At 33.4% G+C, this 27,460-nt stretch overlaps 1 protein-coding gene and 1 long non-coding RNA gene across 6 annotated transcripts in view; one reads left to right on the forward strand and one right to left on the reverse strand.

Moving 5' to 3' along the window:
- Positions 1 to 27,460, forward strand: part of KCNT2 (potassium sodium-activated channel subfamily T member 2) — a 398,329-nt gene that overhangs the window by 168,255 nt on the left and 202,614 nt on the right. For all 5 annotated transcript variants that reach the window (XM_055233859.2, XM_055233862.2, XM_055233861.2 and 2 more), the window contains exons 9-12: positions 20,238 to 20,418; positions 21,734 to 21,898; positions 24,016 to 24,152; positions 26,872 to 26,935. In XM_055233859.2, coding sequence (XP_055089834.1) covers positions 20,238 to 20,418; positions 21,734 to 21,898; positions 24,016 to 24,152; positions 26,872 to 26,935 — 547 coding nt within the window. The remainder of the gene's footprint in view (positions 1 to 20,237; positions 20,419 to 21,733; positions 21,899 to 24,015; positions 24,153 to 26,871; positions 26,936 to 27,460) is intronic.
- LOC134731969 (uncharacterized) overlaps positions 1 to 27,460 on the reverse strand; it is a 156,136-nt gene that overhangs the window by 91,361 nt on the left and 37,315 nt on the right. Inside the window, exon 2 of the long non-coding RNA XR_010114727.1 lies at positions 19,712 to 19,830. This is a non-coding gene — a long non-coding RNA (uncharacterized lncRNA). The remainder of the gene's footprint in view (positions 1 to 19,711; positions 19,831 to 27,460) is intronic.

Genomic DNA, 27,460 nt, shown 5'->3' on the forward strand with positions numbered 1-27,460 from the left:
TCAAACACAGCCCTTTCTATACCATCCTACCCAGATGGTTGTCTATTTTAAACCATAGTCAACGTCAGAGCTTTTATAGTACATTTTTATTATTATAAAAGCATTTTCCTACCCTCAAGCAACCAAACTTATGCTGAATTCATACATCTTTCTTTTTAAAACATCATAAACTCGATTTTTCTCTTAAAATTCTTCATTTTTTATTCTTTTTTCTTTATTAGTGCCTTTTCTATTACCTAACTCCTGAAATTGTGTAGACATTTTTACATTTCAGCTGAGTATAGAGTCCTTATAATGATTGTGATGCATTGCTTTTCTTCTCATGATTTCATATTAGTACATTGTCTAAATTATTTCATCATATATGATGAAATAGCCTTTTTCTTGTCCATGATCTTTCCCAGGATATTTTAAAGTATTTTGATTCAGAGTGTGTCAAGATACTTATTTTAGCAATGTCTTCTTTTTCTACATGCATTGCTTAAACTGATAATATCTCCTACCCAGGTTAATATACCAGGGTTACATTATCTTCCACTAACATCTTGCTTTGCAGATATTATATAGAATATTTCTTATTTTCCCTAATAATCCAGGTTCATTGGGAAACTTAATACTCTTTTTATAGAGCCTGTCTGTTAGCCCATTGAATTACATTTATTATAGGTCTTTGTTAGGTCTTTATGTATAAGTTTTGGGTATTTATTTTTAGGTTCCTGGTTTGCTAGCAAATTGATTTTAGGATGTTCTAAATATCTCATTAGAATTTCATATGAGCTTGTTCCCTCTAGTGTGCCTACTGTGAAGGTGGAAAACCACTTTCAGTTCTCTGCTTTATAATTGTCTTTAATATTGACAATTGAGAGTACTCGGTCTTCTTTTCTACAAGCCAAATATTCCCCAAATGCTTTAACTGTTCTCCCCAGGATTTTTTTGTTTGTTTGTTTGCCTTTCTCTAAATTTTTCCTGTTTTATGATTATAAATTCAAATAGGGCCCAGTGCTGAATAACCGCAAAGATCCAGCTCATTTATATAAAAGCATTTTGTAATTTATAAAGTGCTATTCTATTCAAACATGAAGTAGTATTTTTATTGCCTCAATTTAGGGGAAATATTTTTAGTTTAAAAAAATGATTGTTCTTAGGTTTTATTTTTCACAGAGGCATATTTATATACAGCTATCTAGAGTGTCATTAGGTAGAAAACAAAAAAAAAAGTCATTAGATTTGAAGATATCTTGGTGTACCTCTTTCTTGCTGTGTGACTTTAGTTGAATAACAGGCTTCCTGAGCCTCAATCTACTCATTTGTCAGACAGAGAGAGAAGAATATTATATAAACTTCAACAATAGGATTTGAGGCAGCTTTTAAAATAGACATGAAATTGGATTATTATAACAGAAGCAGGAAAAACTACAAGTCAACAGAGTAGGGATTAAGTATAAACATTGTATAAATATTATGAAAAGCTTCCAGGCCACACAGTGGAGGGCAGGTATGCAATTTTACTTAGCTCTCATTAGAGAGAGTAAATACATAGTTAGAGAAAAAACACATGTTTCTCAATGAAATTAATATTTTCCCTCTTGCAGAAGTCAGGAATTTCATTATGTAGGCAAAATAATACAGAAATGTTATATATAATAATACAATTTTTAATAAAAATTTTTATAATGTGCAAATAGCGTTGGCTCCCTGCCTATTGCCTTAGAGTTTAGCTTGCATTATCTCTTTTAATTCCTGTAATAGCTCTATGACACTGAGATACTTATTATCTCTTGTCTATAGAGGAGACAAATAAGGTCAGAGGGAGTTAAGTGAGTTTTTAAGTAAGTTGGACATCAGAAATGAGCCTGGGTTTCTCTGACCATGCTCTGCCTTCTTTTTCATGCATTGAAGCCTTATCAGTAGTTTGAAAGCAATTCTTTTTTCAAGGGATGACATGTTGTGGTAAAATTATGGTGTTTTCCAAGATTCAACTTTATCCTAGGAGATCCGTTAGAAAACGTAGAGCAGTGGAAGAATAATTTACACTTTCATTTAACTTTTCCTAAAGTCATTCTCTTTCCAGACCTTTGGTAAGAGTTAGAGAGAAAGTTTTCAAGGCTCTTCCTGCTCTCAGTGGCCTGACTTCTCCATCTGCCTAGATGCTCATAGAGGTAGATGGATTTTAAGATCATCTAGAAGCTGATAACTGCAGCAGTCCAAAACAACGTTGTTGATTCTTCTGTCTTTCCAGACAACTTTTTTCATCTAACTTCTCTGTCAGTTACTCCATTATTCACCCTATCCCTTAAAAGAAGTGAAAAAACTTGGCATATTTGGACTCCTCCCCTTTCTTCACACTGAGTATTCAATCCATTGACAAGCCCTATTGGCTCTACCTCCCAAATCTTTCCATCCAGCTCTGCACTGTCACTACTCCTTTTATGCCCCATTATCTTGCCTGGATGATCTGGTCTGTCTGCATCATATTGCTCCCTTATAATGCTTACCTCTCTGACCCCAACTTATATTGTACTTTCTCTCCTTCAATAGGCTTCCTCACCACAGCTTTCTTTTTGTTCCTTGATGATATTATGATGATTCCTGATGTGTGGGTTTTGAACTAAGTGTTTCCGATTCCTTGTGTGTTCTTTACTTAGCTTTTCTCCTCCTTTAGGTCTTGGCTTATATGTCAAATACTTTAAAAAGTCTTTCTTGACAACTCAGTTCAGGGTCTTAAAAATATTGCTACACCATCTACCACCAACTGCTCTGTAATAAATGTTTTCTGTTATCTTCAATCATTTGCTTGTATCACAATTTTTTCTTTTGCTAATATAAAATATGTTCTGGAAATGAAACTGAGTTTTTATCGTACATGTGAGGCAAAATATTTCATTGAAGATGGAAAGAAAGAGAAAGAAAAAATGAAACAGTGAAACTGTGATTTTACTTTAAGTTCAATTTCATCCAAAGTGATTAACCGTGAAGGCCAATTAATGAACGGTATTATTCTTTTCATACTAGCCATGTTTTGAACCTTGTGACAAATATTTAAAACAGGGATCAAAACTTTAGAGATCTACATTTCTAATGGGTAAAGACAGGTGGTAGTAAAAAGAGTGATATTAAGTGAGTTCTTTTACATTACATAAGTGGAAGAAAGACACTGTAGACAAATTTTTCACTTAGGAAAGGCAACATAGCTTGGTTAAATTAAATCTTATTTGGAACATTTGTCTTAGTTAATTAGTAGCTTAATAACTATTAGTGGTTTAGTTCACTAGGTTTTAAATGTGGTTTCCTTTTAATACCGAGAAGGACTTAGAATACAGCCCCTGAATAAACAAAGTACTTGTAGGTAACTGGCTCTCTTCCTATTTGATTTATCTCAAAAATGAAGATATGTCTAATTTCAAAGATTTCACAGAGAAGGCTTATTTAACTTCCATAAAGTTGGGAGTAATTGATGAAAAGCTTTATTGTATTTCTAGGGCGTCCTCTTATGAGTAGAGTGAATCTTGGTCAAGATTTTTACCCTTACGGCCCTAAGATGCTGCTTCTTTAGAGAAACGAGTGGAACTAGATCAAACAGTCGTTCCCAACCAGTAAGCTGTGGTTCCATAGCTTGCTCCATACCTTTCATCAGTGTTATCATGGCTTTGTTATTCTATGACATTGATAATTGCTAAGAATGAGGATAAAGACAATTAGAATAATGACTGTTAAATGGTATTTTTAGTTGAATGAGTCTCATGGAGTGAAAAAGTATAGAGAATAGTATATTTATTGTACATGTTGGATTTAAAGAAATTTATCTTTTGCTTAATTTTTTTGTCATGTATTTTGGAAAAGAATACAGAATAAAAGCTTTTATTGAATGGTAGCATCTTAATTGCAATATTATTGCCTACCTTAATCTCCTTGAGTTTAAAGAATCTGATATGCTAAGTTTCTTACAAATTTTCTAAAAATTAAAGTCATAGGAGCAATGTCCATTAGGTTAATGCTAACACAGACTATGTTTTCCAGTAACTTTCTTTAGTTTAGAATGTGTCATTGACCTTCTGACACTGCTCTTTGAACAAATATCATTGATCAGGAAAACAGTTGTAATTTGCAGTAATTTTCTTTTTGGTCTAAGAGGACATTCTGTATAGATACTGATGTATTTGATGTATTTGATACTAGCTTATAAGCAATTAAATATACCATTGGTAGAAAGGTTAGCTGAATGCTCAAATGAACTGCTCAGCTTCCTTTCAACAGTGTTGTTACTCACATATGGTTATGTTTGTATATTACAGAATTATCTGTGAATATTATACTCCATGAAATGGATATAAGTTCATTAACCATCTCTTAGAAGGGAGAAATTTTTCAGTCGATTTTAAGCAGAGATTATTATGAAACTGAAAGGGCTATCATTATGACAAAGTTTCTCTGTTGATGAACATGATATTTTAATATTACACGTTAAGAATTGAATTCAAATAAGTAGTTACATAAAAATAAGAGTCAGTTTTACTGTGAGAGTAATTCTCATTGCTTACAATGTGAAGAGACATGTTAAGCTGTACTTTCTCTTTTATTTTTAATGGTAATTTGGACCATTTCTGATAGAATAAAACAAAGCTTATTTTGTGCCTCATTTAATTTCCAGAAAATGTTGACTAGAGACCACTTGGTGTTGTTATCTGGCAGCAGCTAGCAAGATATTCTTGTGGAAATGCAATAAATGTGTACACATCAGTTTAAATTAGCTGATATTTATATTTTCCTATTTCATATTTCACATGTGCAAGGACATTTAAATTGAGTGTTCATCTTACTAACTTCTTGATAGTAAAGAAGATGGGATGTATACTTATTTTATTTTTATCAACTCTGTGAACATATCTTTAAACATATAATGGAAATTAATAGTGTGTAAGCTAATATTTCTATGTTATTTCTTGCATATATACGTTACTTTTAAGCACTGAATGAGATACGTAAAATAAATTTAAGCAAAAAGAAAAGTAGGTTGTAGGGAATAAAGGGCTCACAACATAGAAAACCCTTTTAGACTGAATTTAGTAGCATTTCTGTATCTATTATTTGCTCTGGTCAGAGCTATAAACTCACTTGGGTGATTTTCATGGGCAGTCTTAAAGTGATTTTCAGCCTGAGACTAATAGTTTAGTGTAAATATATTTGCTGTTTGGGGCAGTAGGAACCACTCACAATATCAGTAGATACTGATTTATTGATGACCTCAAATACTACCCAAATGATTTCATTCTCTTGCTTAAAATTCTTCATTTGTGCTGTTAGAGTCTTCAGGGTAATGCAAATATCTTAGTGTTGTAATATGAAATAATTTATAATTTGTCCCTGCTTTCTTCACTGGCCTCATCTACTCATATTTGCCCTACTCGAAATGTTTTTGTTTATGGTCATATTACACCAGAGTAATGCATTTTACACTTTAATTTTTAATGAAAAATTTTATTATATCTTCTTTATAACCAGTAGAATTTGTTTTTAACTGGTCATGATGTTGAAACTTTTCCTATCAAGAATACCCTTTTTTTAAAGTAAACTAATGAGAGGAAGATGAAATATAAATTCAAAGGAAAGCATAACAGGCATTATGCTTGTTTGTTTTTGAAAGTTAAGCCTTAAAAAAAGGAAAAAGGGAAACATAATTCTCAGAACGATTGACCTTTTGTATTATTGTATTACTGGGAAGGCAGTAAAGGTATATTTAGAAAGGGATTTCTGATATCACAATGGGCTTCAGAAAACCAGTGTAAGTTCTTTCTAATAGTAAAGTCAGAAAAGTTTATATGAAGAAATGTTTACACGTGCATGGAGGCTATGAACATGCATGTGGACATGTGATACATACCTATAGACCCACACATACACTCCATAGGTACACACACACACACACACGCACACATACACACATACTCTCTTCCTCTCATGCTTTTTGCAAGCTCATTTCTTCTGTAAGCCATCATTAAATGATGTAGTACCTCAGGGATCATTTCTAGGCCCTTTTTTAATTTTATCATTTCTTCCTATATTTTTCTTTTAGGAATATATCTTACATTTTAGTTACATTATCTGTAATTCTATAAATATAGGAGTATGGATAGTGTGTTATGATATGTGTCCATACAACTTAATGTCTAGGGATGGCTAATGAGCTTGTGAAGGACTCTAATCAGGAACCAGTACCAACTATTGCCAGTTTCAAGTGTCAATAGTTCTGTGTCCAAATCCTTTCAAATTAACATAAGATGAATTAGAAATATTTTTCAAGACATGAGGTTGGCAAGAAAATATTGTTTGTCTGCCTCTGCCCTTGTGTAATTGGATTATAAGAACATGGAGAGCACAGTAGCTTAACCCTTTAGGGAACCTTTTCAAACCTGTTTCCATTTAACAGCAACTTCGGTCACCTGATTCCAGAAGCTGGTTATTGAACCTGCCTTTAGTGCATTTTCATACTTTTGTGGTATGAACTGTTTTTTTTTTCCCATGTGTTTGTTCCCATGTATTTTTCGATATGTAATCCTCTTTGATTTTACAAAATAGGGATTAATAACTATTTTATGTGACGGAGTTTCATCTAAGATTTGCTCTCAATCTATAATGTTTAGCTGCAAGGCTGTGGAGGGCAAGGAGAATCAAGCTGAAGCCTCAACTTTTCCTCCTTACATTCGTGGTTACAAATATGCCCCCAAAATAACTTGAAAATGATGACCAAATAAATAGTCTTAGGTCAGTTTCTATGGCTTTCATTACAACTTTTAAATGCAACTGTTTTTGTTACATTTCCTCTTAGATTCCTCAAACTAAATATGTCCAAAAGAAATTTGTATTTCTTCCCAAAATGTCCCCATCTCTGAGATAGCAATTACTGCTCATTCTTTTGAGCAATCCAGATACGTAGGAGGCATTCTTAACACTTCCTGCTTTGTTACAGAATACACAATCAACAAATCCCATAGATTTTACCTCCTAAACACCCTGCAAATCTATCCACTTCTGTACTTCTTAGTCACCACCTTATTTATCTAAATGATCATAACCTCTTTATAGCAACAGCTATATATATATGTGGCTTACCTGTATTCCCTCTGGCTCTATTCCAAACCATTCATCTCATGACAACAAAATGACCTTTGTGATATACAAATATGATTGTGTTACCACATACTTAATACTTGGTAAAATATTCCATGTGTCTTGGGGTATAGGCAAAGCATGTTAATTTGTTCTAAATTTCTTACATGAACAGTATTCTCCCTATGTTTTTATTCTCATCTCACATTTTTGTTTATTTTTTCTCTGCTTCGGAGTCCTGTTGTTGTTGTTTTGTTTTTACTTCCTCCATCATGCTAACCTCCCTTCTACCTAGAATGCTTAACCTTCTCTACCGAATAAAGGCTGAAAGCTTGACATCATTTTTATTTTAAGCATGACTCTTGCATTGAAGTCCGAACCACCTGCTTAGGCCAAATTCCACAATGAACGGAAGTCATAACTCTGGGGCCTCTTCTTTCTGTAGTTGTATACATGTACATTAGTCATTATTTTCTGTCTCTTCCACTAAACTCTAAGTTCCATCAAGGAAGCAGTCATGCTGGTTTTTACAAACCAGCGTCTTTGCCAGTACTAAGTACTGTGCCTGACACTTAGTAGTACTCAATAAACAGGTGAATGGAGAACAAAACCTTTTCAAATGCATATAATCTGCAACAGAGCAAATATAAAAGTGTAAGCACTTATATCTCACATCTTTCAGGAGAGGAAAGTCCTATAAGTTTTCCAAGAAGCAAGAAGTAGTAAATTGAAAGTGTTCTCATTTATTAGTAGAAAGGTAAAGTGATTAAGTACCAGGTTGCCTTTATTTACTGTCTTATATGATTTTGTTCTAAAAACAAGAAAATAATTTTATAATAGCTTTTCCGTCGTTGATACAGCAGAACTGTTCCTTTTCCCAATAAGCATTTAACTGCTTAATGTTGGAGTTTCATAGAATGGGAGTTTCCAGACAAAAGTGATGAATTTTCTTGATTATTGACCGTACTATGTGATTGCCTTTGACCATAATGCTTTTGTCTCCTTATTATCACCTGGTTTGATCTACTTTAATCATCCTTCTTATTCCATTGTTTTGTCTCTTTGTCTACTTCCTTCACAATTCACAGTGGGAAATACATTTTACGTTAAGGCACAGTACATATTTCTTAATAAATGTTTATGAATGGATATGAATAGATACTTTGTACAGCATATGACCTAAGGATTCAACACACTACATGATTAAAAGCTCCAACTTTCCTACTAATAACAGAACCCTCCCACTTTAATTTGTATACATAATAGTAATAACCCACAGGCTGAGTCTATAAAAAATCTACAAAGACTGTTTAGCAGATGCTTTTATTTTTTTAAATAATTAATGATGAAAGAAGATAAAATGTAATAAATCGTAATTTAACATAATTTTGATTAAAGAAGTACATTCTATAGGACTGGCAATGGACAATGTGGACAATATTGAAATATTTAATATAAGAAAGAACACTTAGCACTCTGTTTGGTACAGCCTTAGATAATTTCTGTCTTATACCTTGGTGATTCTTCTTTCATTAGGTGAAAGGAAAAAAAGGAAAAAAAAAAGTAGATTTAAAAATATATAAATTAAGATAGCTATTCAAAATGGAGGAATATTTTGTTAAAATGAGACTTAAGAAGTGAATACTTTTTAAATATATATATTTTTTTATTTCTAAGGGTAATCTGAAATGAAAGGCCAGTTATGATATATGCCATGAATCTAGATACTGCAAAATGGGGCCTAATACTTTTCAGTTAATGTGGTTAAGATGTTTCATAGGTGTTTAGTTTCTTTAACTAAAATTATTCTTAATAAGATTTAACACTATTTCAGTTAACAAAAAGGTGGAATGTTAATTTTTTTAATGAGTTATAGTTTTGAGTCTTCCTTTCCATGTGGCATGCTCAATTTGGTGAGCCACATTTCAAAATAATTGCAGTACTTAGGAAAAAAATCTGTCTTCTCCCAGCTTCTTTCTGAGCAGGATGAGGGAGGTTCTGTGCTTATCTAGTACTTTGTTTGGCTGCTGTGGGTCTGTATGTATAGACTGTACTTTGTCAGAAGTTCTCAAGGTTCAGATTTGTAGGAACTCAGTAAAAGAGATGCTTAGTGAGGCATACTGATTTTTTTGGATCTGTGGAAGGAATGGTAGGTCATGCCAAAATGCATACTTACGGGTTTTTAAGTAGAATCAAATTGAGATGAAGGGTAAAGATGGAGAATTTTTAAAATGTTGTATTTTAAGTTATATATTTTGGCATCCATGAAAAAACAAAAAAAAATTAGGGACTGACAGTTTCATTATTAAATTCCTTTATGGAACAGTTACTCCAGGGCTGTGTAAACCACATCATAGACAAAGATAAAAGTTACCCAAGTCATTTTATGATTAAGGTAAACTGTGATTCTAAAATACTAAGACAAAGCACAAACTATAGGCTCACATTCTCAAGGTTTATTCGATAAAACCCTAACTCTTTGAAATATTCTGTATAAACCAAAATATTTGGCAAATTTATTTGGTAAATCCTATAAAGTTAATCAATTCTCAGAGATACAGAATAAATATTAGTGCAATAAAAAAATCTGAAATGTCGTTTGATAAAAAACTATGCTTAACCCAGAATTGCCAAATGTATTTGACTGCAGAATCTTGTATCTGCTTAATATTTACTGCCAAATTGGATTTTCAAGGAACATATACATACAATGAAATACAGAACTGAAGACAAAGTTCACTTTAAAATGATGGGTTTAAAAATCCTGTGGTAATAAATTGCCAGGATAAAATCGTAAGTGCGTTTAAATTAAAAATTAAAACCAAACAAAATATTAAACAAATAAAAAGACACTAAACATTACCTCAAGGGTAGACAGGGGTAGGATAATATAAGACTTTCTTTGTATCCTTATTGAATGTCTTTAGTTTATTTTACTTTACATTCTGGGATACATGTGCAGAATGTGCAGGTTTGTTACATAGGTATACATGTGCCATGGTGGTTTGCTGCACCTATCAACCCATCATCTAGGTTTTAAGCCCCGCATGCATTAGGTATTTGTCGTAATGCGCTCCCTCCGCTTGCCCCACACCTGCCGACAGGCCTTGGTGTGTGATATTCCCTTCCCAGTGTCCATGTCTTATTATATGTCTTTTAATAACAAGTCCATATTACTATTGTTTTGGAACTGAAAAGATTAGAACTGTAAACAGGTTCAAGTAGGATGTAAACCAAGGAGTGTAAGAAATGGCTTGCTACAGGTATATATTAATAAAATACAAAATGCAAATGGATGGAGGATATCTAATAGGAATGTTAAATTCAGCATGCCCAAAAGGGAAATATTTTCATACCTTCTACCTGCAAAATTTTCTGTAGTATTTCTTACTTTATGTCATTATTAACCATTGCCTTTATCCCCTACTATCTGTAGGTCATATTTGGAAAATCAATAACTATTGGTTGAAAACCACATAAAACAATATACTTGTCAAGGGGCATATTTGTTTCACATTGTTTTAGTCATATATTCAATCTTCTATTCATATAATTCTGGAATTATTAAAGTTTGTGAAATTTCCCAGGAAATTTCTGTATTTTTCTGTTGTACATTGGTTGTAATCAAGTTCTGAAAACTGTTTAAGGACAAATTTAGCCATTTGTCATTTTGTTCTATAGTATGCATAATTTAAACATGTATTTACCTGAGTTTTAGAAAAAAATACTAGAATACCAGCCTATAAAATTCTTAAAGGATTTTTATTCTGCGACAGTGTTCTTTAAAACAGATATTAACCTTAGTGGACATTCATATAAAACTAAATCACAGTAAGGCAGAAATTACTATGTGAATTAGTTTTGAAAGCCCAAGTCCAGTTTAAGCTCAATATTGTGAATATTGACCACAATTATGCAAAAAGATAAATATAACAATCCTGAATGGCAGGATTTATCTGCTTCCTAAAGTGCATAAACTTTAAAAAAATAGATATACTTAACATTCACAAAATATAAAATCCGTTAAGTCACATAAAATTAAATATCCATTTAAATCTTAATAGTGAGTATGAATATATGTTTTAAGTAATATAAAAAGAGAAAATTCTATTGAATTTTTTTTCAAAATATTACTATTTTAAAATTTAGGTGTTAAATGTTAACATATCATGATATTAGTTACATAACTTAATGAATTGTATAAATATATACATATGGGATATACAGATACACTGTCTTTTATATAATCACAAATGAAATCCTTTCATTCAATTAATCTTAGTGATAAGTAATCCTTTAAAACAAGTCACTAGCCTGATGTTGACATACTGGCACTGAAATAGTGCTTAATCTTTTTTCCCTTACTGCTTTTCCAAGAATTCGTTGTCAGTTTCTGTAAATGATGGCAGTCAACCCTCCAAAGGTCAACTAATCTCAACATGACTATTCTTTGCAAATAGTTAAAGATTATGGGTTTACTTTGCAAATTGCCTAACTCTTCTTTTTTGGAGCCTTCTATGATCGCCCATATTTCCACTTCCATAACCCTTGGGACTTGCAGCATTGAGAAAGGACAAGATTATAGCTACTCATTAATCCATGGGTGATGTCTGCTGCTAATAAACTTGTTAGTGAATCCTGAGGAAAGAGGGATAAACACTATTTTCTTATCACCACTTTCTCTCTCTATAATCCCTGACTCTATGGTTAGCAGTAATATTTTATTTTTTTGTAAAACAGAAACAAAAGCTTTATAAGACTTTTGTGTATATATTTGATTCATTTTTATTATTCTATTTCTCTCATTCTGGGACTATAAATAAATAACAAAATTACTACTGAATTCACTGAACATTATTCTATCCCAGACATTTCACAGAGCATTAGCTCATTTATTTCTCATTATAGCCAATGAGAAGTTAATATTATTATTAATATATTTGCTTTTCATTTGAGGAGCATGAAGTTTGAGTAACTTACCTAGGTTACCACTCAGCAAGTAAAAAATATTTATTAATTTATGATATTATTAGTAATAGTAAAGTGAGGTCATAATCATTCACTTTAGATTCTAGAGGCTCTTTTTCTTACCAGACTGGGTGAAAGACCTTTGTCCTATTGATACCTGCATCTGTAACATCCAGTACAATGCTTGGCTAGTAAACCATTAATAAATTTATTTGTATGAATAAATGTGACTAACTTTTATAATGTTAGGTAGCTTTTTTTCCATTATGAAATACTTAAGTAAAATTTTATAGCACCTGTTAGTGTATATAAATGATTTTATTATTATTTAAAATTTATAGCTATTTTTGCAATAGAGAAATTATAATAAAAAGATATTCATTTGCAATTTTTCATTTGAAAGTAAATGACTATAAATGAATTGGAGTAACTTTGATATATATTAACTAAGCAAAAATTATAAATAGAACATGGTGTGATATTGGTTTATTTTTTATATTTTATATTGCAATAAATTTTTTAATTTAAAATGTTTAGGCAGGGGATATAGGATAATAAACAAAAAATGTGTTACAATTAGATAACTACCAAAACCAAGTATTTTAAGAAAGCTTATATATATATATATATATAGTTCCCAGTCACAAAACAATATTAAATTTGATTACTAGAAAATATAAACACACCAAAATATTTACTAAAATCCACCAACTATGGTTATTTATGCTTTAATGAGACATTATTAAATTCTTTTGCCACTTTTAATTTAATATATAATTTAAATTTTTTAACTTGGTTTTAACTGACTGAAAAGATGCATTTATTTTATGATAAGGCAAAATGGAATATTATGCTTATGAATATGCTGTATTTGAGTACATTTTGTATTTAATTTATCAGAAAATCTCTGCCTATCATTAAAATTATTTCTGGGTATAGACACAAAATAAGAACTCACCAAAATTCATTAATTATGATGAAAGAGAGGAGACAGTTTTCATTTAATAATAGCTCCAAAGACATGTGTGAATGAAACAAGATAACAATCTATATTATAATGCCTGATTATCACTGTATTGCTTCAAAGCTTTATGTAGCATGTCTTAGGAGTCGCAGATCTAGGTAAAATAACTAATATGTATTAGTGAAATATTAACATTTGTGCATAATGCAAATCCAGTAAGTTTTCAACTCTAAAACTGTCTTTGCCTTAATTCCTATATAAGTAACAATCAACTGTCTGTGTATCTACCTGTCCTGAAGGCACACTTTCTTCTCTTCCTTCCTACAATTAGCTGAATTACTTTTTGAAGAGATAGTTTATATATAAGGATATATTTTACTTGAATGATTACCACAGAGCAGTAAAATAAGTCTTTATATTTATTATCTTTGAAACTTCTCCAGTTGTGTTGCCGGTAACCAAAATAATATGCAATTAAACAGTGTTTTCCACATGTTGTATATAGGTACTCTATAATGGGTATCAGAAAATGATGCTATGACTATATAATGTGAATCAGAACAGTCTATTCTCTGTTTTTAAATCAAACTTCTCCACGTCTTGGTATCATTTTGTAAAATAAAAACTCAGAAGAAAGCCAGGTGCGGTGGCTCACGCTTGTAATCCCAGCACTTTGGGAGGCCGAGGCAGGCGGATCACGAGGTCAGGAGATCGAGACCACGCGAGACCACGGTGAAACCCCGTCTCTACTAAAAATACAAAAAAATTAGGCGGGCGTGGTGGCGGGCGCCTGTAGTCCCAGCTACTCGGAGAGGCTGAGGCAGGAGAATGGCGTGAACCTGGGAGGCGGAGCTTGCAGTGAGCCGAGATCGTGCCACTGCACTCCAGCCTTGGTGACAGAGCAAGACTCCGTTTCAAAAAAAAAAACTCGGAAGAAGTAATTTTAAAAATACTTTTTAAATGAAATTTTTAGGATTTTATGAGGCTTGAAGACAGCTTTTTCTTAAATAGTGTGAACATTCTACCTTTAGGATGTGATAAGCTAGTGCAAATTACTACAAAATTCCCCTCTAAACAATTTCAACTCTTTGAGGAGGTGACTTTTTACATAAAAACAAGATAGCAAAAAGGGAAGCAGTTGCAAAACTTAATGTGAAAGTGACAATGGAGTCCAGATTGTATACCTATTACAGGCAATTCTGTCTCTAATATTGAGTAATTTGTTTCTTCCATAAAACATAGCCTAGACAGTTGTCTGAATGCTTTAGTATGTACTAAACTGATTGACTGAACTTTATATTAGAGTATGCAGTATTCACTGTGACATAATAGGATTATGAGTCAAGCATTTGATTTGTAAGTCAACATGGTAGCAAAGTTAATCATAAAAACTTTTGAAATATGTTATCGACATAGACATTTCAGAATGAAATGTGATTAAAATAAATATATCTTATATGGAATATGCAATTTGTTTTATGAAAGACAAGTTTTTAGTTTATTACTTACTTGTACATTATTTATGTAGAATGAATTTCAATAAGTAAATCAAATGCATTTCAAATTCTCCAATTTTTCATTTATTATATTTAAATATTACTACCTGAAACAAAGGCTGGAGTTATAAATTCTAGTTACTAGGAAAAGTAAAGCCTATTTTACTTGCTTTTAGTACTTGACTATTTCAAATGATATTATGTTAAGTAAACAGTCCAAATACTGAAGGTAAGATAAATGAGACAAAAGTTTAAGAAAGAAACAAATTAGATCCAGATGCTGTAGTCCATATTGATATGTGTGTGTGTGTGTGTGTGTGTATATATATATATATATATATATATATATATATATATATAGTATCTATTGCTAAATAACAAAGCACCCCTAAACTTAGTGGCTTAAAATAGCCATTTGGTTATTTCTCAAAATTCTGTGGTTGATTTCCAGGGCAGATTTTCTGCCAGTCTCATCTGTAATTACTCTTTCAACTTCAGTAATCTGATGGCCTGAGGAGAAATGGAGGATGTAAGATGGCCCTACTATCATGTCTGGCAATTGGAAGAGAACCAAGTAGGACATCTTAGTTCTCTTCCACATGGCCTCTCATCCTCTAGTAGACCGTACCACCATCTTCACAGTGTGGTGGTCTCAGGGTATCAAGAAAATGAGAAAAAGGAGCTGCAATGTCTCTTAAGGCTTAGCATCTGTAACCACATAATGTCACTTCTGTCATATTTATTGGTCAAAGCAAGTCATTAGTCCAGTTCAGATTCAAGGACCTGAAGACATAGACTTCATATCTTGATGGGTGGTACAGGAATATTATATTGCAAAAGAAGGGTTTGTTGAACATATGAAGACTTGATTTGTTGGCAGCTATTATAATAATCTATCAAACTACAGTTTATAGAGGTTTCTTTAAACAGTGAGAATCCCGCAGCTTTTTGAACCAGAGGTTGAGCTGTGTTTAAAGAATATGAGTACTGCCCTTATGAGTACATTATGTTAAAAGGACCATCAAAAGACCTGGAAGCACAGTAGGAGACTTTTCTGGTAGTTTAGGTCTAGAAAATATATATTTGAATTAGGAAATATAAATTTTAACTATAATCAGAGATTGGCTTTTAATGCAGACTCAAGCAACATTAAGCACTCAATATTTGAATCATTAAAAATATATGTTATCTTCCTTTCTTCTCTGTTTTCTAGTGAAGTATAAAGAAGTTAAGCAAAAATTGTTTACACTCTCAAACATATGTTATTTTAAATAAAATTTTAAAACTTGACTTCACAGAACTATTATACAGTTCCATTTTTGGTAATACTAGACTACATCTGAATATTCGCGTAATTAGTTTGGCAATATTCCATAGGGGCAGCTGAGCCAATAAACTGTTATGAATCAACTCATTGGTTTAAGTATGCTTACAGTCTGGCAGCTCACACAAAATTTGTAAGCATAAAACGAGGGCGATTTTGCTGGGCCATTTTGGAGACCTGAAGTGAAAAAAGTGAAAAAAGAAAAAGGAAAAAAGCAAACTCACACAACTGTTGTAAACAATTAAAATGATCATCCTTTCCCTCTTCTGTCTCTTGATCCATCTACCTAAGTACCTACCCAGCTACCTAACCATTCATAAGCTTATTCTTGACTGTTCCAAAAAATATATATGCATAAAGACAATAGAATATGTATGCTACATGACTTAGACAAATAAGGAGATTATCTTTAAAGGCCAGAAAAGGAACTTCTGGAAAGTAAACATTGAATATTTATTTCTTCATGGTTGTCATAATTGAGCCATGTGCTTGTTGTGCCCAGAAGCCATAGTGAGTGTTCAGAAATATACACTGATTTTTAAAATAGCTTTATAGGGATATAATATATGTGTCATAAAATTTACTCATTTTAAGTGTAAATTCAATAATTTTCTCATGTATATTCAAAGTTATATGCATAAAGAGATATATACCATCACCTCAATTCAGTTTTAGAACATTTTCACCACCACATTCCCAACAATCAGTCCCAGGCAACCACTAATTTGCTGGCTCTTCTCTGGATATTTCATATAAACAGAATCATACAACATGTGGTCTTTTATATCTGACTTCTTTCACTCAACACGTTTTTGCAGTTTATCCAGAAGTTGGCTTCTTTTAATTTTTATTTATTTATTTATTTATTTACTGAGTAGTATTACATGATTATATTAGTCTATGCTGCTACAACAAAATTCCTGAGGCTGGGTAATATATAAACAATAGAAATTCCCTTCTCACAATCCTGAAGGATGTGAAGGCCAAGATCAAGATGCTGGAAATTGAACATCTGTTGAGTGCCTTCTCTCTGCTTTCAAGATGGGGCCTTACTGTTGCATCCTCCCAAGGCAGAAGGGCAAAAACGGCCTAGCTGGTTCTGACCCACAATTTTATAAGTTTGCTAATTCCATTCATGAGTGCTCTACCCTCATGACTTTTAATCACCTCCTAAAGGCCCCACTTCTTAATAATGTTGCCTTGTGGGGTTTAAGTGTCAGTGTGAATTTTGGAGGGGACACAAACATTCACACCATAGCCTTCTGCTCCTGGCCCATCAAAATGCATGTCCTGCTCACATACAAAATACATTTTATTTCATCCCAGTAGCCCCTAAAGTCTTAAGTTGTTCCAACACCAACTCTAAGTCCAAAGTCTCATCTAAATATCACTTAAATTAGATATGGGTGAGACTCAAGGCATGATTCATCCTGAGGCAAATTACTCTTCAGCTGTGAGCCTGTGAAATTAAACAAGTTTTTTGCTTCCAAAATACAATGGTGAGACAGGCATGGGATAGATATTCTTATTCCAAAGGGGAGAAATAGGCAAGAAGAAATGGGTAATAGGTCCCAATTAAGTTTGAAATCCAACAAGGAAAAAACATTAAATCCTGAGGTTTGAGAATAATTTTTGACTCCGTGTCTTGACTTCTGGTCACACTGGGGAGGAGTTGGCCCCGACCAGGCCATGAGAAGCCCCATCTTCTAAGCTTTGTTTGGCAAAGACCACACAGCAGCACTTATAGAGTTGGGGTCTAGCATCTCCAGCTCTCCCACACTGGCATTTCATGCTGGTGACTACAGCTATGGGATTTCAGGGATGGCTCCACCCCTATGGCTCCACCAGGCATTGCTCTAGTGGGGACTTTCTGTGCTGCCATACCCCGGTGGTAGTTCTCTTTCTTGGCCCCAAGGCTCTCCAAGGCATCCTTCGAAATCTAGAGGAAAAGTCACCATGCCTTCACAGCTTGTGCTCTTTGCGCACCTGCAAAATTAGCACCACATGGATGCCACCGAGGTTTACCACCTCTGACTTCATAGCAGCATCCTGAGTCACTCCTGCACCTGCTTGACCAGCACTTGGGGTGGCCAAAGAGCACTGCACCAGAATGAAGAAAGCTGACTCTTGAGGCCCCAAACATGCCCTGGTTTCATCTGTTGAAACTGTTCTGCCCTCAAAGCTTTCACACTCAGGTCCTGTGATGAGGGTGACAGTTTGGAAGAGCTCCGAAATGCCTTCGGGATTATTCTTCCATAGTCTTGATGAAGACCACCTGGCTTCCTTTTATCTTACAAGAGTCTCCTTATCACATGGTTGCTTGGACAAACTGTTGGTGTGTTCTCTGGAGCACAATTTTTATTTACAATCTGACCAGGCTGAGTATTTTCCAGATTTTTAGGTTTTGCTTCCGTTTTGGTTATAAATTTCATTTTTAATCCATTTCTCTCTTCTGACATTTTACTAAAAGCAGTCAAGAAACACAATACATCGCCCTGAACACTTTGTTTAGAGATTTCTTCTGCTACATATTCTAGTTCACCACCTTTAAGTTGTGCCTTCCACAAAATATTAGAACACAGACATAATTACCAAGTTTTCCCACTTTGTGCTAAGGATGCCTTTTCCTCCAGTTTCCAATTAGATAGTCTTCATTTCTGTCTAAGAACTCATCAGAAAGGCCTTTACTGTCGGTATTTCCCCCAATATTCTGGTCATGACTGTTTAAATAATCTATAAGAAGAGTTAGGCTCTCTCTACTCTCCTCTTCTGAGCCTTCATCAAAATTGCCCTTAAACACTGAAAATCTAGGCTTTTTTCTGGCATGTACCCTAAAACTTTTCCTGCCTCTACCCATTACCCAATTCCAAAGCTGCTTCCACATTTTTAGGTATTTGTTATAGCAACACCCTGTTTCTCAGTGTCAATTTCTGTGTTAGTTCATTTGTGCTGCTGTAACAAAATACTTGAGACTGGGTAATTTATGAACAACAGAAACATATTTCTCACAGTTCTAGAAGGGGAGTTCATGATCAAGGGCTCACAGATTTGGTATCTGGTGAGAGCCTTCTCTCTCACCAAGATGACGCATTGTGGCTGTGTCTTCACATGGCAGAAGGCATAAGAGCAAAAAGAGGGCTATCTAGTTCCCTCCAACACTTTTATAAGATTGCTAATTCCATTATTGAGAGCTCCAGATTTAATCACCACCTAAAGCCCACCTCTTAATAATGTTGCATTCTGAATTTAAGTTTCAACATGAAATTTGGAGGGGACACGAGCATTCAAACCATAGCAATTATACACTGATTGCTGTGTTGCAAATCTTACATCTTCCTCCAACATTGCACAACATATTTTATTATTCATAGTCTCACTTTGGTTTTTTTTGCTAATAGCAGCATTATTTCTAATGTTATTTTAACACATTTCTAATTTGAAGACATCTAACAACTCTTACGCTGCTCTCTTACTGTCACCTCATCAATAGCTTTGTACAAATGATTGATTCATTTAAGGACTTGTTTTAAGAATTGTTTTGTGTCTTAGTCCATTTTGTGCTGCCATAATACCTGAAACTGGGTAATTTATAATAAATGGAAATGTATCGGCTTATATTGGGTTTGGAGGCTGGGAATCCAAGATCAAGGTGCTGGCAACTGGTGAGGGCCTTCTTGTTATCTCATAACATTGTAGAAAGGCAAAGAGAGAGAAAGCACACATGAGACAGAGCGAGAGAGAGAGAGAGACAGAGACAGAGACAGAGACGTGAGGGAGCCCATTCCCAGGATACCAACATTAGTTCATTTATGTTGGTGGAGCCCTTATGACCTAAACACCGCTTAATGGTCTCACCTTTTAGTATGGTACAACGGCAATTAAATTTTAGCATGAGTTTTGGAAGGGACAACATTCAAACCATAGCATTTGGCAATTGTTAACTCCTCAAGCCTTTTACTGTCTTTCTCTTCTTCCTAAATTATAAAAAAAGAAAAAGAGTCTCAAAAAAATTATAACAAAAGAAAAAGAAAAGACTTGGTATTTTGGTAGGGATTAGAGGTAGCGATTTCTGGTGTTGATGTTCATTCAATGTCTATGTGTATCACCCATGAAATCGTCTGTTCATTTTGCATGTTACTCAGATATACTGTGTGATATTTTAACTACCATTTTTGGCTATTAATCAAAATAAGATCATGTCTGGTCAATGTAGGACAAGAACTTCCTAATTATATCTTTCTTAGAAAAATATATTGTGAAATATAAGAGGCTGACTATTAAATGGCTTTATGAAATGTGCTTTGGCTTTCAAAAGAATAATGATGAGAAATTATGTGTCCAGTTTGAAAGATTTAATTTTAATGCATATTTGTCTCTTTAGCATTTGTGGGATCCAACATCTGGAACGAATAGGAAAGAAGCTGAATCTCTTTGACTCCCTTTATTTCTGCATTGTGACGTTTTCTACTGTGGGCTTCGGGGATGTCACTCCTGAAACATGGTCCTCCAAGCTTTTTGTCGTTGCTATGATTTGTGTTGCTCTTGTGGTTCTACCCATACAGGTAAACAAAACCATCTTACATTGTATAGAAATGTACAGAGATGTGAAATTGAATCCTCCACATTTAATAAGAAATGGAAAGTGGCTTATTTATCTAACAATAATTTACTAACACACACTATCATTACATTTAATCAATTACATAAATTACTGCAGAAATGTCATTTTACATTTTATTAGAAACACCAAGTTGCTTTTTTTTCCTTCCAGTCATGACTGACAGCACTCATCTTATTTCAATCCTTCAAGATGTTTTTTGTTTTTAAATATAGGGTACTTAATTATAGTAAATATAGAGTAATATAGTTTTTAATTATAGGATGATAAATCAAAGAAATAAATTTGTGAAGGGTTGATTTCTCTTGATTCTTCAAAATAAACCACAAAGTCATACACTGCAATGAAGAAAAATCTATTACTTATGTTTGTCAAATAAAATCTGGGCCAGGTGCAGGGCTCATGCCTATAATACCAGTATTTTGGGAGAGGTTGAGGCAGGTGGATGGCTTGAGCCAAGGAGTTGAAGATGAGCTTGGGCTATAAGGTAAAACCCCATCTCTACAAAAAAAAAAAAAAAAGTCTGAACATGGTATGTAAATATTATGTGGCACTTTGGGGAGTGAGTAGGGAGGTTGCAAAGGGATGGATATATAAATGGAATTAAAAATAAGTAGATGCAATCTCTAACTCTTTCCTATAATAAGCCCTGGCTGCCCATGTGTGGGCAGATCAGAAGCAGGCTATAGGGAAATGCAAATCAAACTTGCATATTCTATTACAAAACTTTGGCCGCAAATGTATCTGAATAGAATACCTACAAAAATGGCCTTCCTTCTCCGATAAATTCATGCATGTCTTTCTTCCTGACATCCCTCCCTTGCACCTCTCACTTTCCTCCGTTAATGGCTGCTGTACAGCTAGAATGTGGCCTTGTGTGTTGTGGTAAGAGTAACTCCTATTGCATGAGATGTGGTTAGAACTTGACAGAGAATGTGAGAAAATAACAATGAGGCTTTTCTCTTTCACTCAGCTCTACTGGACATAAAGCAGAGGTACAAACCTCTTAGTGGCCTGTTATTATGTGATAGCAAAATCATGTTAATATGTTTCCTTAGAGACCTGAAGCCCCGGGAGACATTTGCAGCCTCTGTGGAAATTATATGAAAAGTCTGTTGTTGAAGGGGAACGCTGACAATTACAATCTCAATGAGTTCCATCTAGGAAATTGAAAGTACCTAATAAACAACAGATGTATTGCATTGATTTATTTATTTCCTTACTGTGTTTTTCATTCACATGTGGAAAATATATTACAGTTTGAACAGCTGGCTTATTTGTGGATGGAGAGACAAAAGTCAGGTGGAAACTATAGTCGGCACAGAGCTCAAACTGAAAAGCATGTCGTCCTGTGTGTCAGCTCACTGAAGATTGATTTACTTATGGATTTTTTAAATGAATTCTATGCTCATCCTAGGCTCCAGGTACATTTGGCTTATATTATGTACTATACTGGATCATACCTACTAACATATTGTCAAAGTCAATTAACTGATGGTGCAGCCTGCTTTGTGGAGGATTTTTATTTATACAACCAAATATAGAAGGAGTAAATGAAGAACCACAAATATAACCAGGAACATAGAAAAAAAATGCTGGAGGAATACTCAGTATTTTAAGTTTCCTTCTGTATCTACACTGAAAGACAGATGGAATAATGTTAATGCTACAAAGAAAATTTTTCTTTGAATTAAAAGATTGCTTTTTCTCCCTTGGGTAGAGCATAAATGATATTTTTATGAAACAGTGAATTTTAAGATAAAATATAATAAAACAAGAAAGAAACCATTTCAATATCATCTGCTCAGTTAAATACTGCAGAATTTTACCAAGGATTGCTAATGGAAATGTGAAAGTCTGAGACTTTGACTTTTTTCTTTTGTTACCTGAAGTATAAATAGGTCCTATATGTATAGCAATACATGACCAAAAATTGGACAATAACTAGATGAATTGAGAATACGAATTAAGAAGAAACTTTTTTTTCTGTCTATGCAGATAAAATTCTTGAATATTTCCACTTTCTCCTATGGGCCAAGGCATTAATCTCCTTTCCTGCTTACTGCACTTAGTCTATTGAAGGTCTTGTATTTACTCAACAAATTTTTGTCAAGAAGTTGAATAACTCTAGACTTCAAGACAATGCTTAGTATTTCTAATTATCCTTTCCTTACAAAACATAGAAATATTGATTTGTGAATATTTTGGAGACCTTTATAAATACTAGATTTTTGTGTTTTAAAACACCTAATTTATAATTGATTCTTAAATGATAGAATCGTTTTGTTCTGTCTTAAATGGCAGAATCATTTTGTTCTTATTCTTTTGTTTTCATATGTTAACTTGCATTTTCAATAGCAACTCCATACTTATTTGTTTTTTTAATTATTTATATTTAATTAATTTCAACCTTACTTATTATAACCCATAAAGAAAATTCATTTGTGGGAAAATTTTGATCCCATGGTGTATTAGCCTGCTGTCACACTGCTATAAAGAATTACCTGAGAGACGGTAATGTATAAAGAAAAGAGATTTAATTGGCTTACGGTTCCACAGGCTATACTGAAAACGTGGCTGGGGAGGCCTAAGGAAGCTTATGGTCATGTGTAATGCGAAAGGGAAGCAGATGTGTCTTCACATGGCCAGAGCAGGAGGAAGAGGGGGGTGATACACACTCACTATCAGGAGAACAGCAAGGGGGAAATCTACCACCATGATTCAGTCACCTCCCACCAGGCCCCTCTCTTAACATTTGGAATTACAATTTAACATGAGGTTTGGGCAGGGACACAAATCCAAACCGTATCATATAGTCATTAACTTTATCTAGTATCAATGTAGAGAATTATTTAAATTCCAGAAATTCCTAGTAGATATATTTTACAGCAGTAAAATGGTGAATGTTTACCAGAGAATTATAATTTCTATAGATCATTGGTTTAAACCGTTTCACCACTCAGATGTAATTTTCTCCAAAGGACCATATATTTTGTAATATTTTGATATCATGTTCTTATGATTTACTTTGTCAGTATTTTCAATGTTTTTATGAATCCTTATTCATTCAAATATCCATCAGAAACTGTTCAAAATTATTGTTTCATAATTATATAGCTAAATGATATAAATCACTATCACAATTTTGATCCTAAAAGTAATGAAGTTTGAATTGATACTTAAATGCTTCTGCCTGGTGTTCAATGTATATATTAGGATCAGTCTGTAGATAAAACTAAAACCTTCACAAGCTGAAAGTGTGTGCCAGGTATAACCACTGATTACCTTCCCTTACAGTCTTAGTAAGACTGAAATAAGTTGAGATGAATTTATTGATTTATGAGTTTTGTGTATGTCCCAGTTGTATTTATTATAGTGTAATGCTATTTAATATATGCCCAGGTTTTAAATGTGAAATTTTATTAGCAAAAGTTCATTTCAGTTTTATCATATTTCAAATTTTTCTTAGCTATTTTATTTTTCTATGTAGTATAACATAAAACATTATTGCTTCTATTCCATTGCCTTTTGTTTTGAATAGGATTATTATGTGGTGATTTTGTGTCCTACTGAAATGGATGTACAGGTTCGAAGGGTACTGCAGATTCCAATGTGGTCCCAACGAGTTATCTACCTTCAAGGTTCAGCCCTTAAAGATCAAGACCTATTGAGAGCAAAGTAGGTATCCCTACCTTTCATCTTGCAGCTTACAGTTTTGAGTGACTTAATATTTTCTCTTTCCTCCAAATTTTAGCAACCTTCAGTGTTGCAAGATGTGATTAAGTATGTTTGAGTATAGACTCTTGCCTTAGTCCCTCTGCTGGCCGAACTAAAAGGTCAAAAATATATCATAAAATCAGTGTGTTTACTCCTCTTTTTCAGCCTCATCTCAAGGCAAAACTGTTCAGAAGACTGTGACCACACAGCACAATGAAAAAAGTGGCCCAGAATAATTATCTTAAGCTGTCAGAGTTTCACTGAGGTATCTAGACTCACTGTTAGAGTAGTCTCCAAATCCCCGAATACTGTTTTTATCTCACATATAAAAAATGTGAGCTAAATATGATGTGACATACCAGTGCAGTGTGAGTTAGGGTTTACATTTTAAAGAGCTTGCACTATGTATTGGACACATAGCACTTGTGTTGCCTGGGGTCAGAGACAAAATGGTTGCTGTGGACTAGAGGAATCAGAAAGATGACAGGACTTACTTAGCTACCCTCTTCTTTTTGTGCATGTACCAGCCAATTTGTCTTAAAGGTGACATAGTCTTAAACATTTGTCAAAAGTTAGCGAGTTATATCATATGAGCAGAGTATGAGTATTAATGAGCATAGTGTGGACACCACAGAAACAGAGTTTCTGCAAAACGATCTCCTTAGTTTCAGATGCCAGAAGGTATCTTCAACAAAAGTGGTTTTGCTCAATATTTTCTGCTGTTTTTAAAGTTTTAAACATATCTTCATGTTTACCCTTGAGTTGTCCTACATGCTCTTCTAGATTTAAAAGTCTCCCCACTAAATTGAATAGCATAAGTGCTTTATACTTTTTTTTTTTCCTGGATAACCTGAGTGTGCATGAGTGGGTATGTGATTGTGCCTGTCTTCACTGTGTGCAAGTGTGTGTTTGTGTATGTGTGTGTGTCTGTCTAGTGGGTGTTGGAAAAGAACAGAAGAAAAGTCAACTGTTTTGTGGAATAGACTTCCGGACTCCTTTGTGCTGCATAATCCTTCAAACGATGACTAGATACCTAGTCAGGAACTCTGATGTTACCTTTGATTTATATATAATAAAGTCGATTTAATGGAGTTTTTTTTTTAATGATTTAACTTCTGAAACAAAAACAGCACGAGAAGCTAGCAGGATATAATGAGTGTTATCTAATTGGAAAGTTACATTTCTTTGTATTTTCATCTTTTTGTTGGATTAAATACTTTATATTTGTGGTCATTGTACATGTGACAGTTCTTTAAGTCATCAGATTTTCTTAGCACCTCAGGTAAACCCTGGCTTTAGGTGTTTACTGTTTGCTATCTATACTCATTATTTGGGTGTGCTAGAGAAATAGATGCTTAGATACTACTATAATCTAGATCATTGTATTCATTGGTGTAGATAATCAATATTCTTAATTTATTATATGACAGTTAAGTTCTTCACACAATAAACATGAGTAATATTCATATTATGTTCAATATGAATTTGTGTAATACATGGAGGCTTCTTTCCATCTAACAAATTTATCTGAGTTATTGGTATTAGCTATTAGTACCTAAGCTACATAATATTTAGGATTAATATAACTGACTTATTACTAATAGTCTTAAAATGATGTCTTGGTAAAAGCGACCACATTTACAAGAAGAATTCCTCTAAGTGATAAAAGAAAAGGGAGGGGAATGAAGGAGAGAGAGAGGTAGCTGTCTGGTCATACTCTAAAAGCTACTTAAAAAAATAAGTTAGAGTGACGCAGTATCCATTTTTATGTTCGTTTCCAATCTTAGCTTCCTATAAAATATTTGAGATTTAATATAAACTAATACATTTTTCAGTGCAATTCCTCATGCATAGAGCATGGAGTAGGATTCTCCAAACAAGTTTCCTAGGTTAGTTGCATGAGTTTTGAATGGCTTAATTGAAAATGGTGTTTTTAAGAAAGTTATCCAACACTCATGTGATCTTAATAACCATGGTGCAACATTTTCCCAGAACTGTTTGGTTTGGTCTTATTTCAAAGACTTTTATATTTCCTCTCCATAGAAAACATTTTCTTTTTGGAAAATATTTACTTTACCACAGTGAACCACAGAGATAAATCATTCCTCATTTTGAAAATAAACATTCTTGTGCTCTTAGAACATCATGTATCAAACACTAAAATATACTGTCTTTATCACTAAACCTAAGAAATATTGAACCCTAGCATGAGGGGAAGGGGCTTGGAAAAAGATGGTGAATGATCTCTAGGAAGTATAAATACAGAGTAGAGTTTTACTTATGAATACAGAGAAGCTGTGTTCCACCCCTCTTAGTTTGATTCAGACATTACAGTTAAAATACTATTAATCATAAAATAAAGACCAATATAGCCCCTTAATTTACTCAAAGCATGCATATAAAATATATTTAATCATACAAAGAAATAATGTTTGGCTTTTATTAACTTTTGTCATAAAACATTAAGTTATAATAGACAACCCAATAGCAAATTTTTTTTTGTTCAAAATCAGATATAGTCATGATCTGCTTGAAATTCAACTTTCATTTAAGCTTAGGGATACACATGATCTACATGTACATTTTGTGCAATATATGGACTAAAGACTGAAATTCTATTTTTCAGAAAACACGTAGATATTCCTGTGTGTGATTATTTTGTTTTTCCATCTATATGTAGGATGGATGACGCTGAGGCCTGTTTTATTCTCAGTAGCCGTTGTGAAGTGGATAGGACATCATCTGTAAGTTTCTAAAATCTTTTTTAGTAAGTTGTGCTTTCCATTTTAGAAGATTTTTTTTAATGTGAGTTTTAAAAAATCTGCCAACATTAAGTATTGGTGACCTTAAAGTTTTACTAAAAGGAAACAAATATTACTGAGCTATCTTTTCCATAAGAACAGTTGTATCATTGATTGATTGTATTAAGAAAAGTGTTTTTCAAATAGTTTCTATGAATACTCTCATAATCTGTTGATCAAAATGAATCATATATAAACAGAACTAGACCATTTTTTATTAAATATGTCTTATGAGATGTAGTTTTGTTAAAGTGGCCTCAATTTCTTCAACCTTAAGACAAAGCAGATGGATCAGGCATTAGAACCAATTGGAGAGTTTCTTAAAACTATGCATTTGCGAACCTTCTATTCAAGATATTTGGGGTGGTAATCAACAATCTCTATATTTTTAAAAGCTCCCCAGGTAATTCTGAAACACATTTCACTTTGGTAACCTTTGGCTTGTATGATATTTATGATGCATTTGTT

Source organism: Symphalangus syndactylus, chromosome 19 (genome assembly GCF_028878055.3).
Source record: "Symphalangus syndactylus isolate Jambi chromosome 19, NHGRI_mSymSyn1-v2.1_pri, whole genome shotgun sequence".
NCBI lineage: Eukaryota > Metazoa > Chordata > Mammalia > Primates > Hylobatidae > Symphalangus > Symphalangus syndactylus.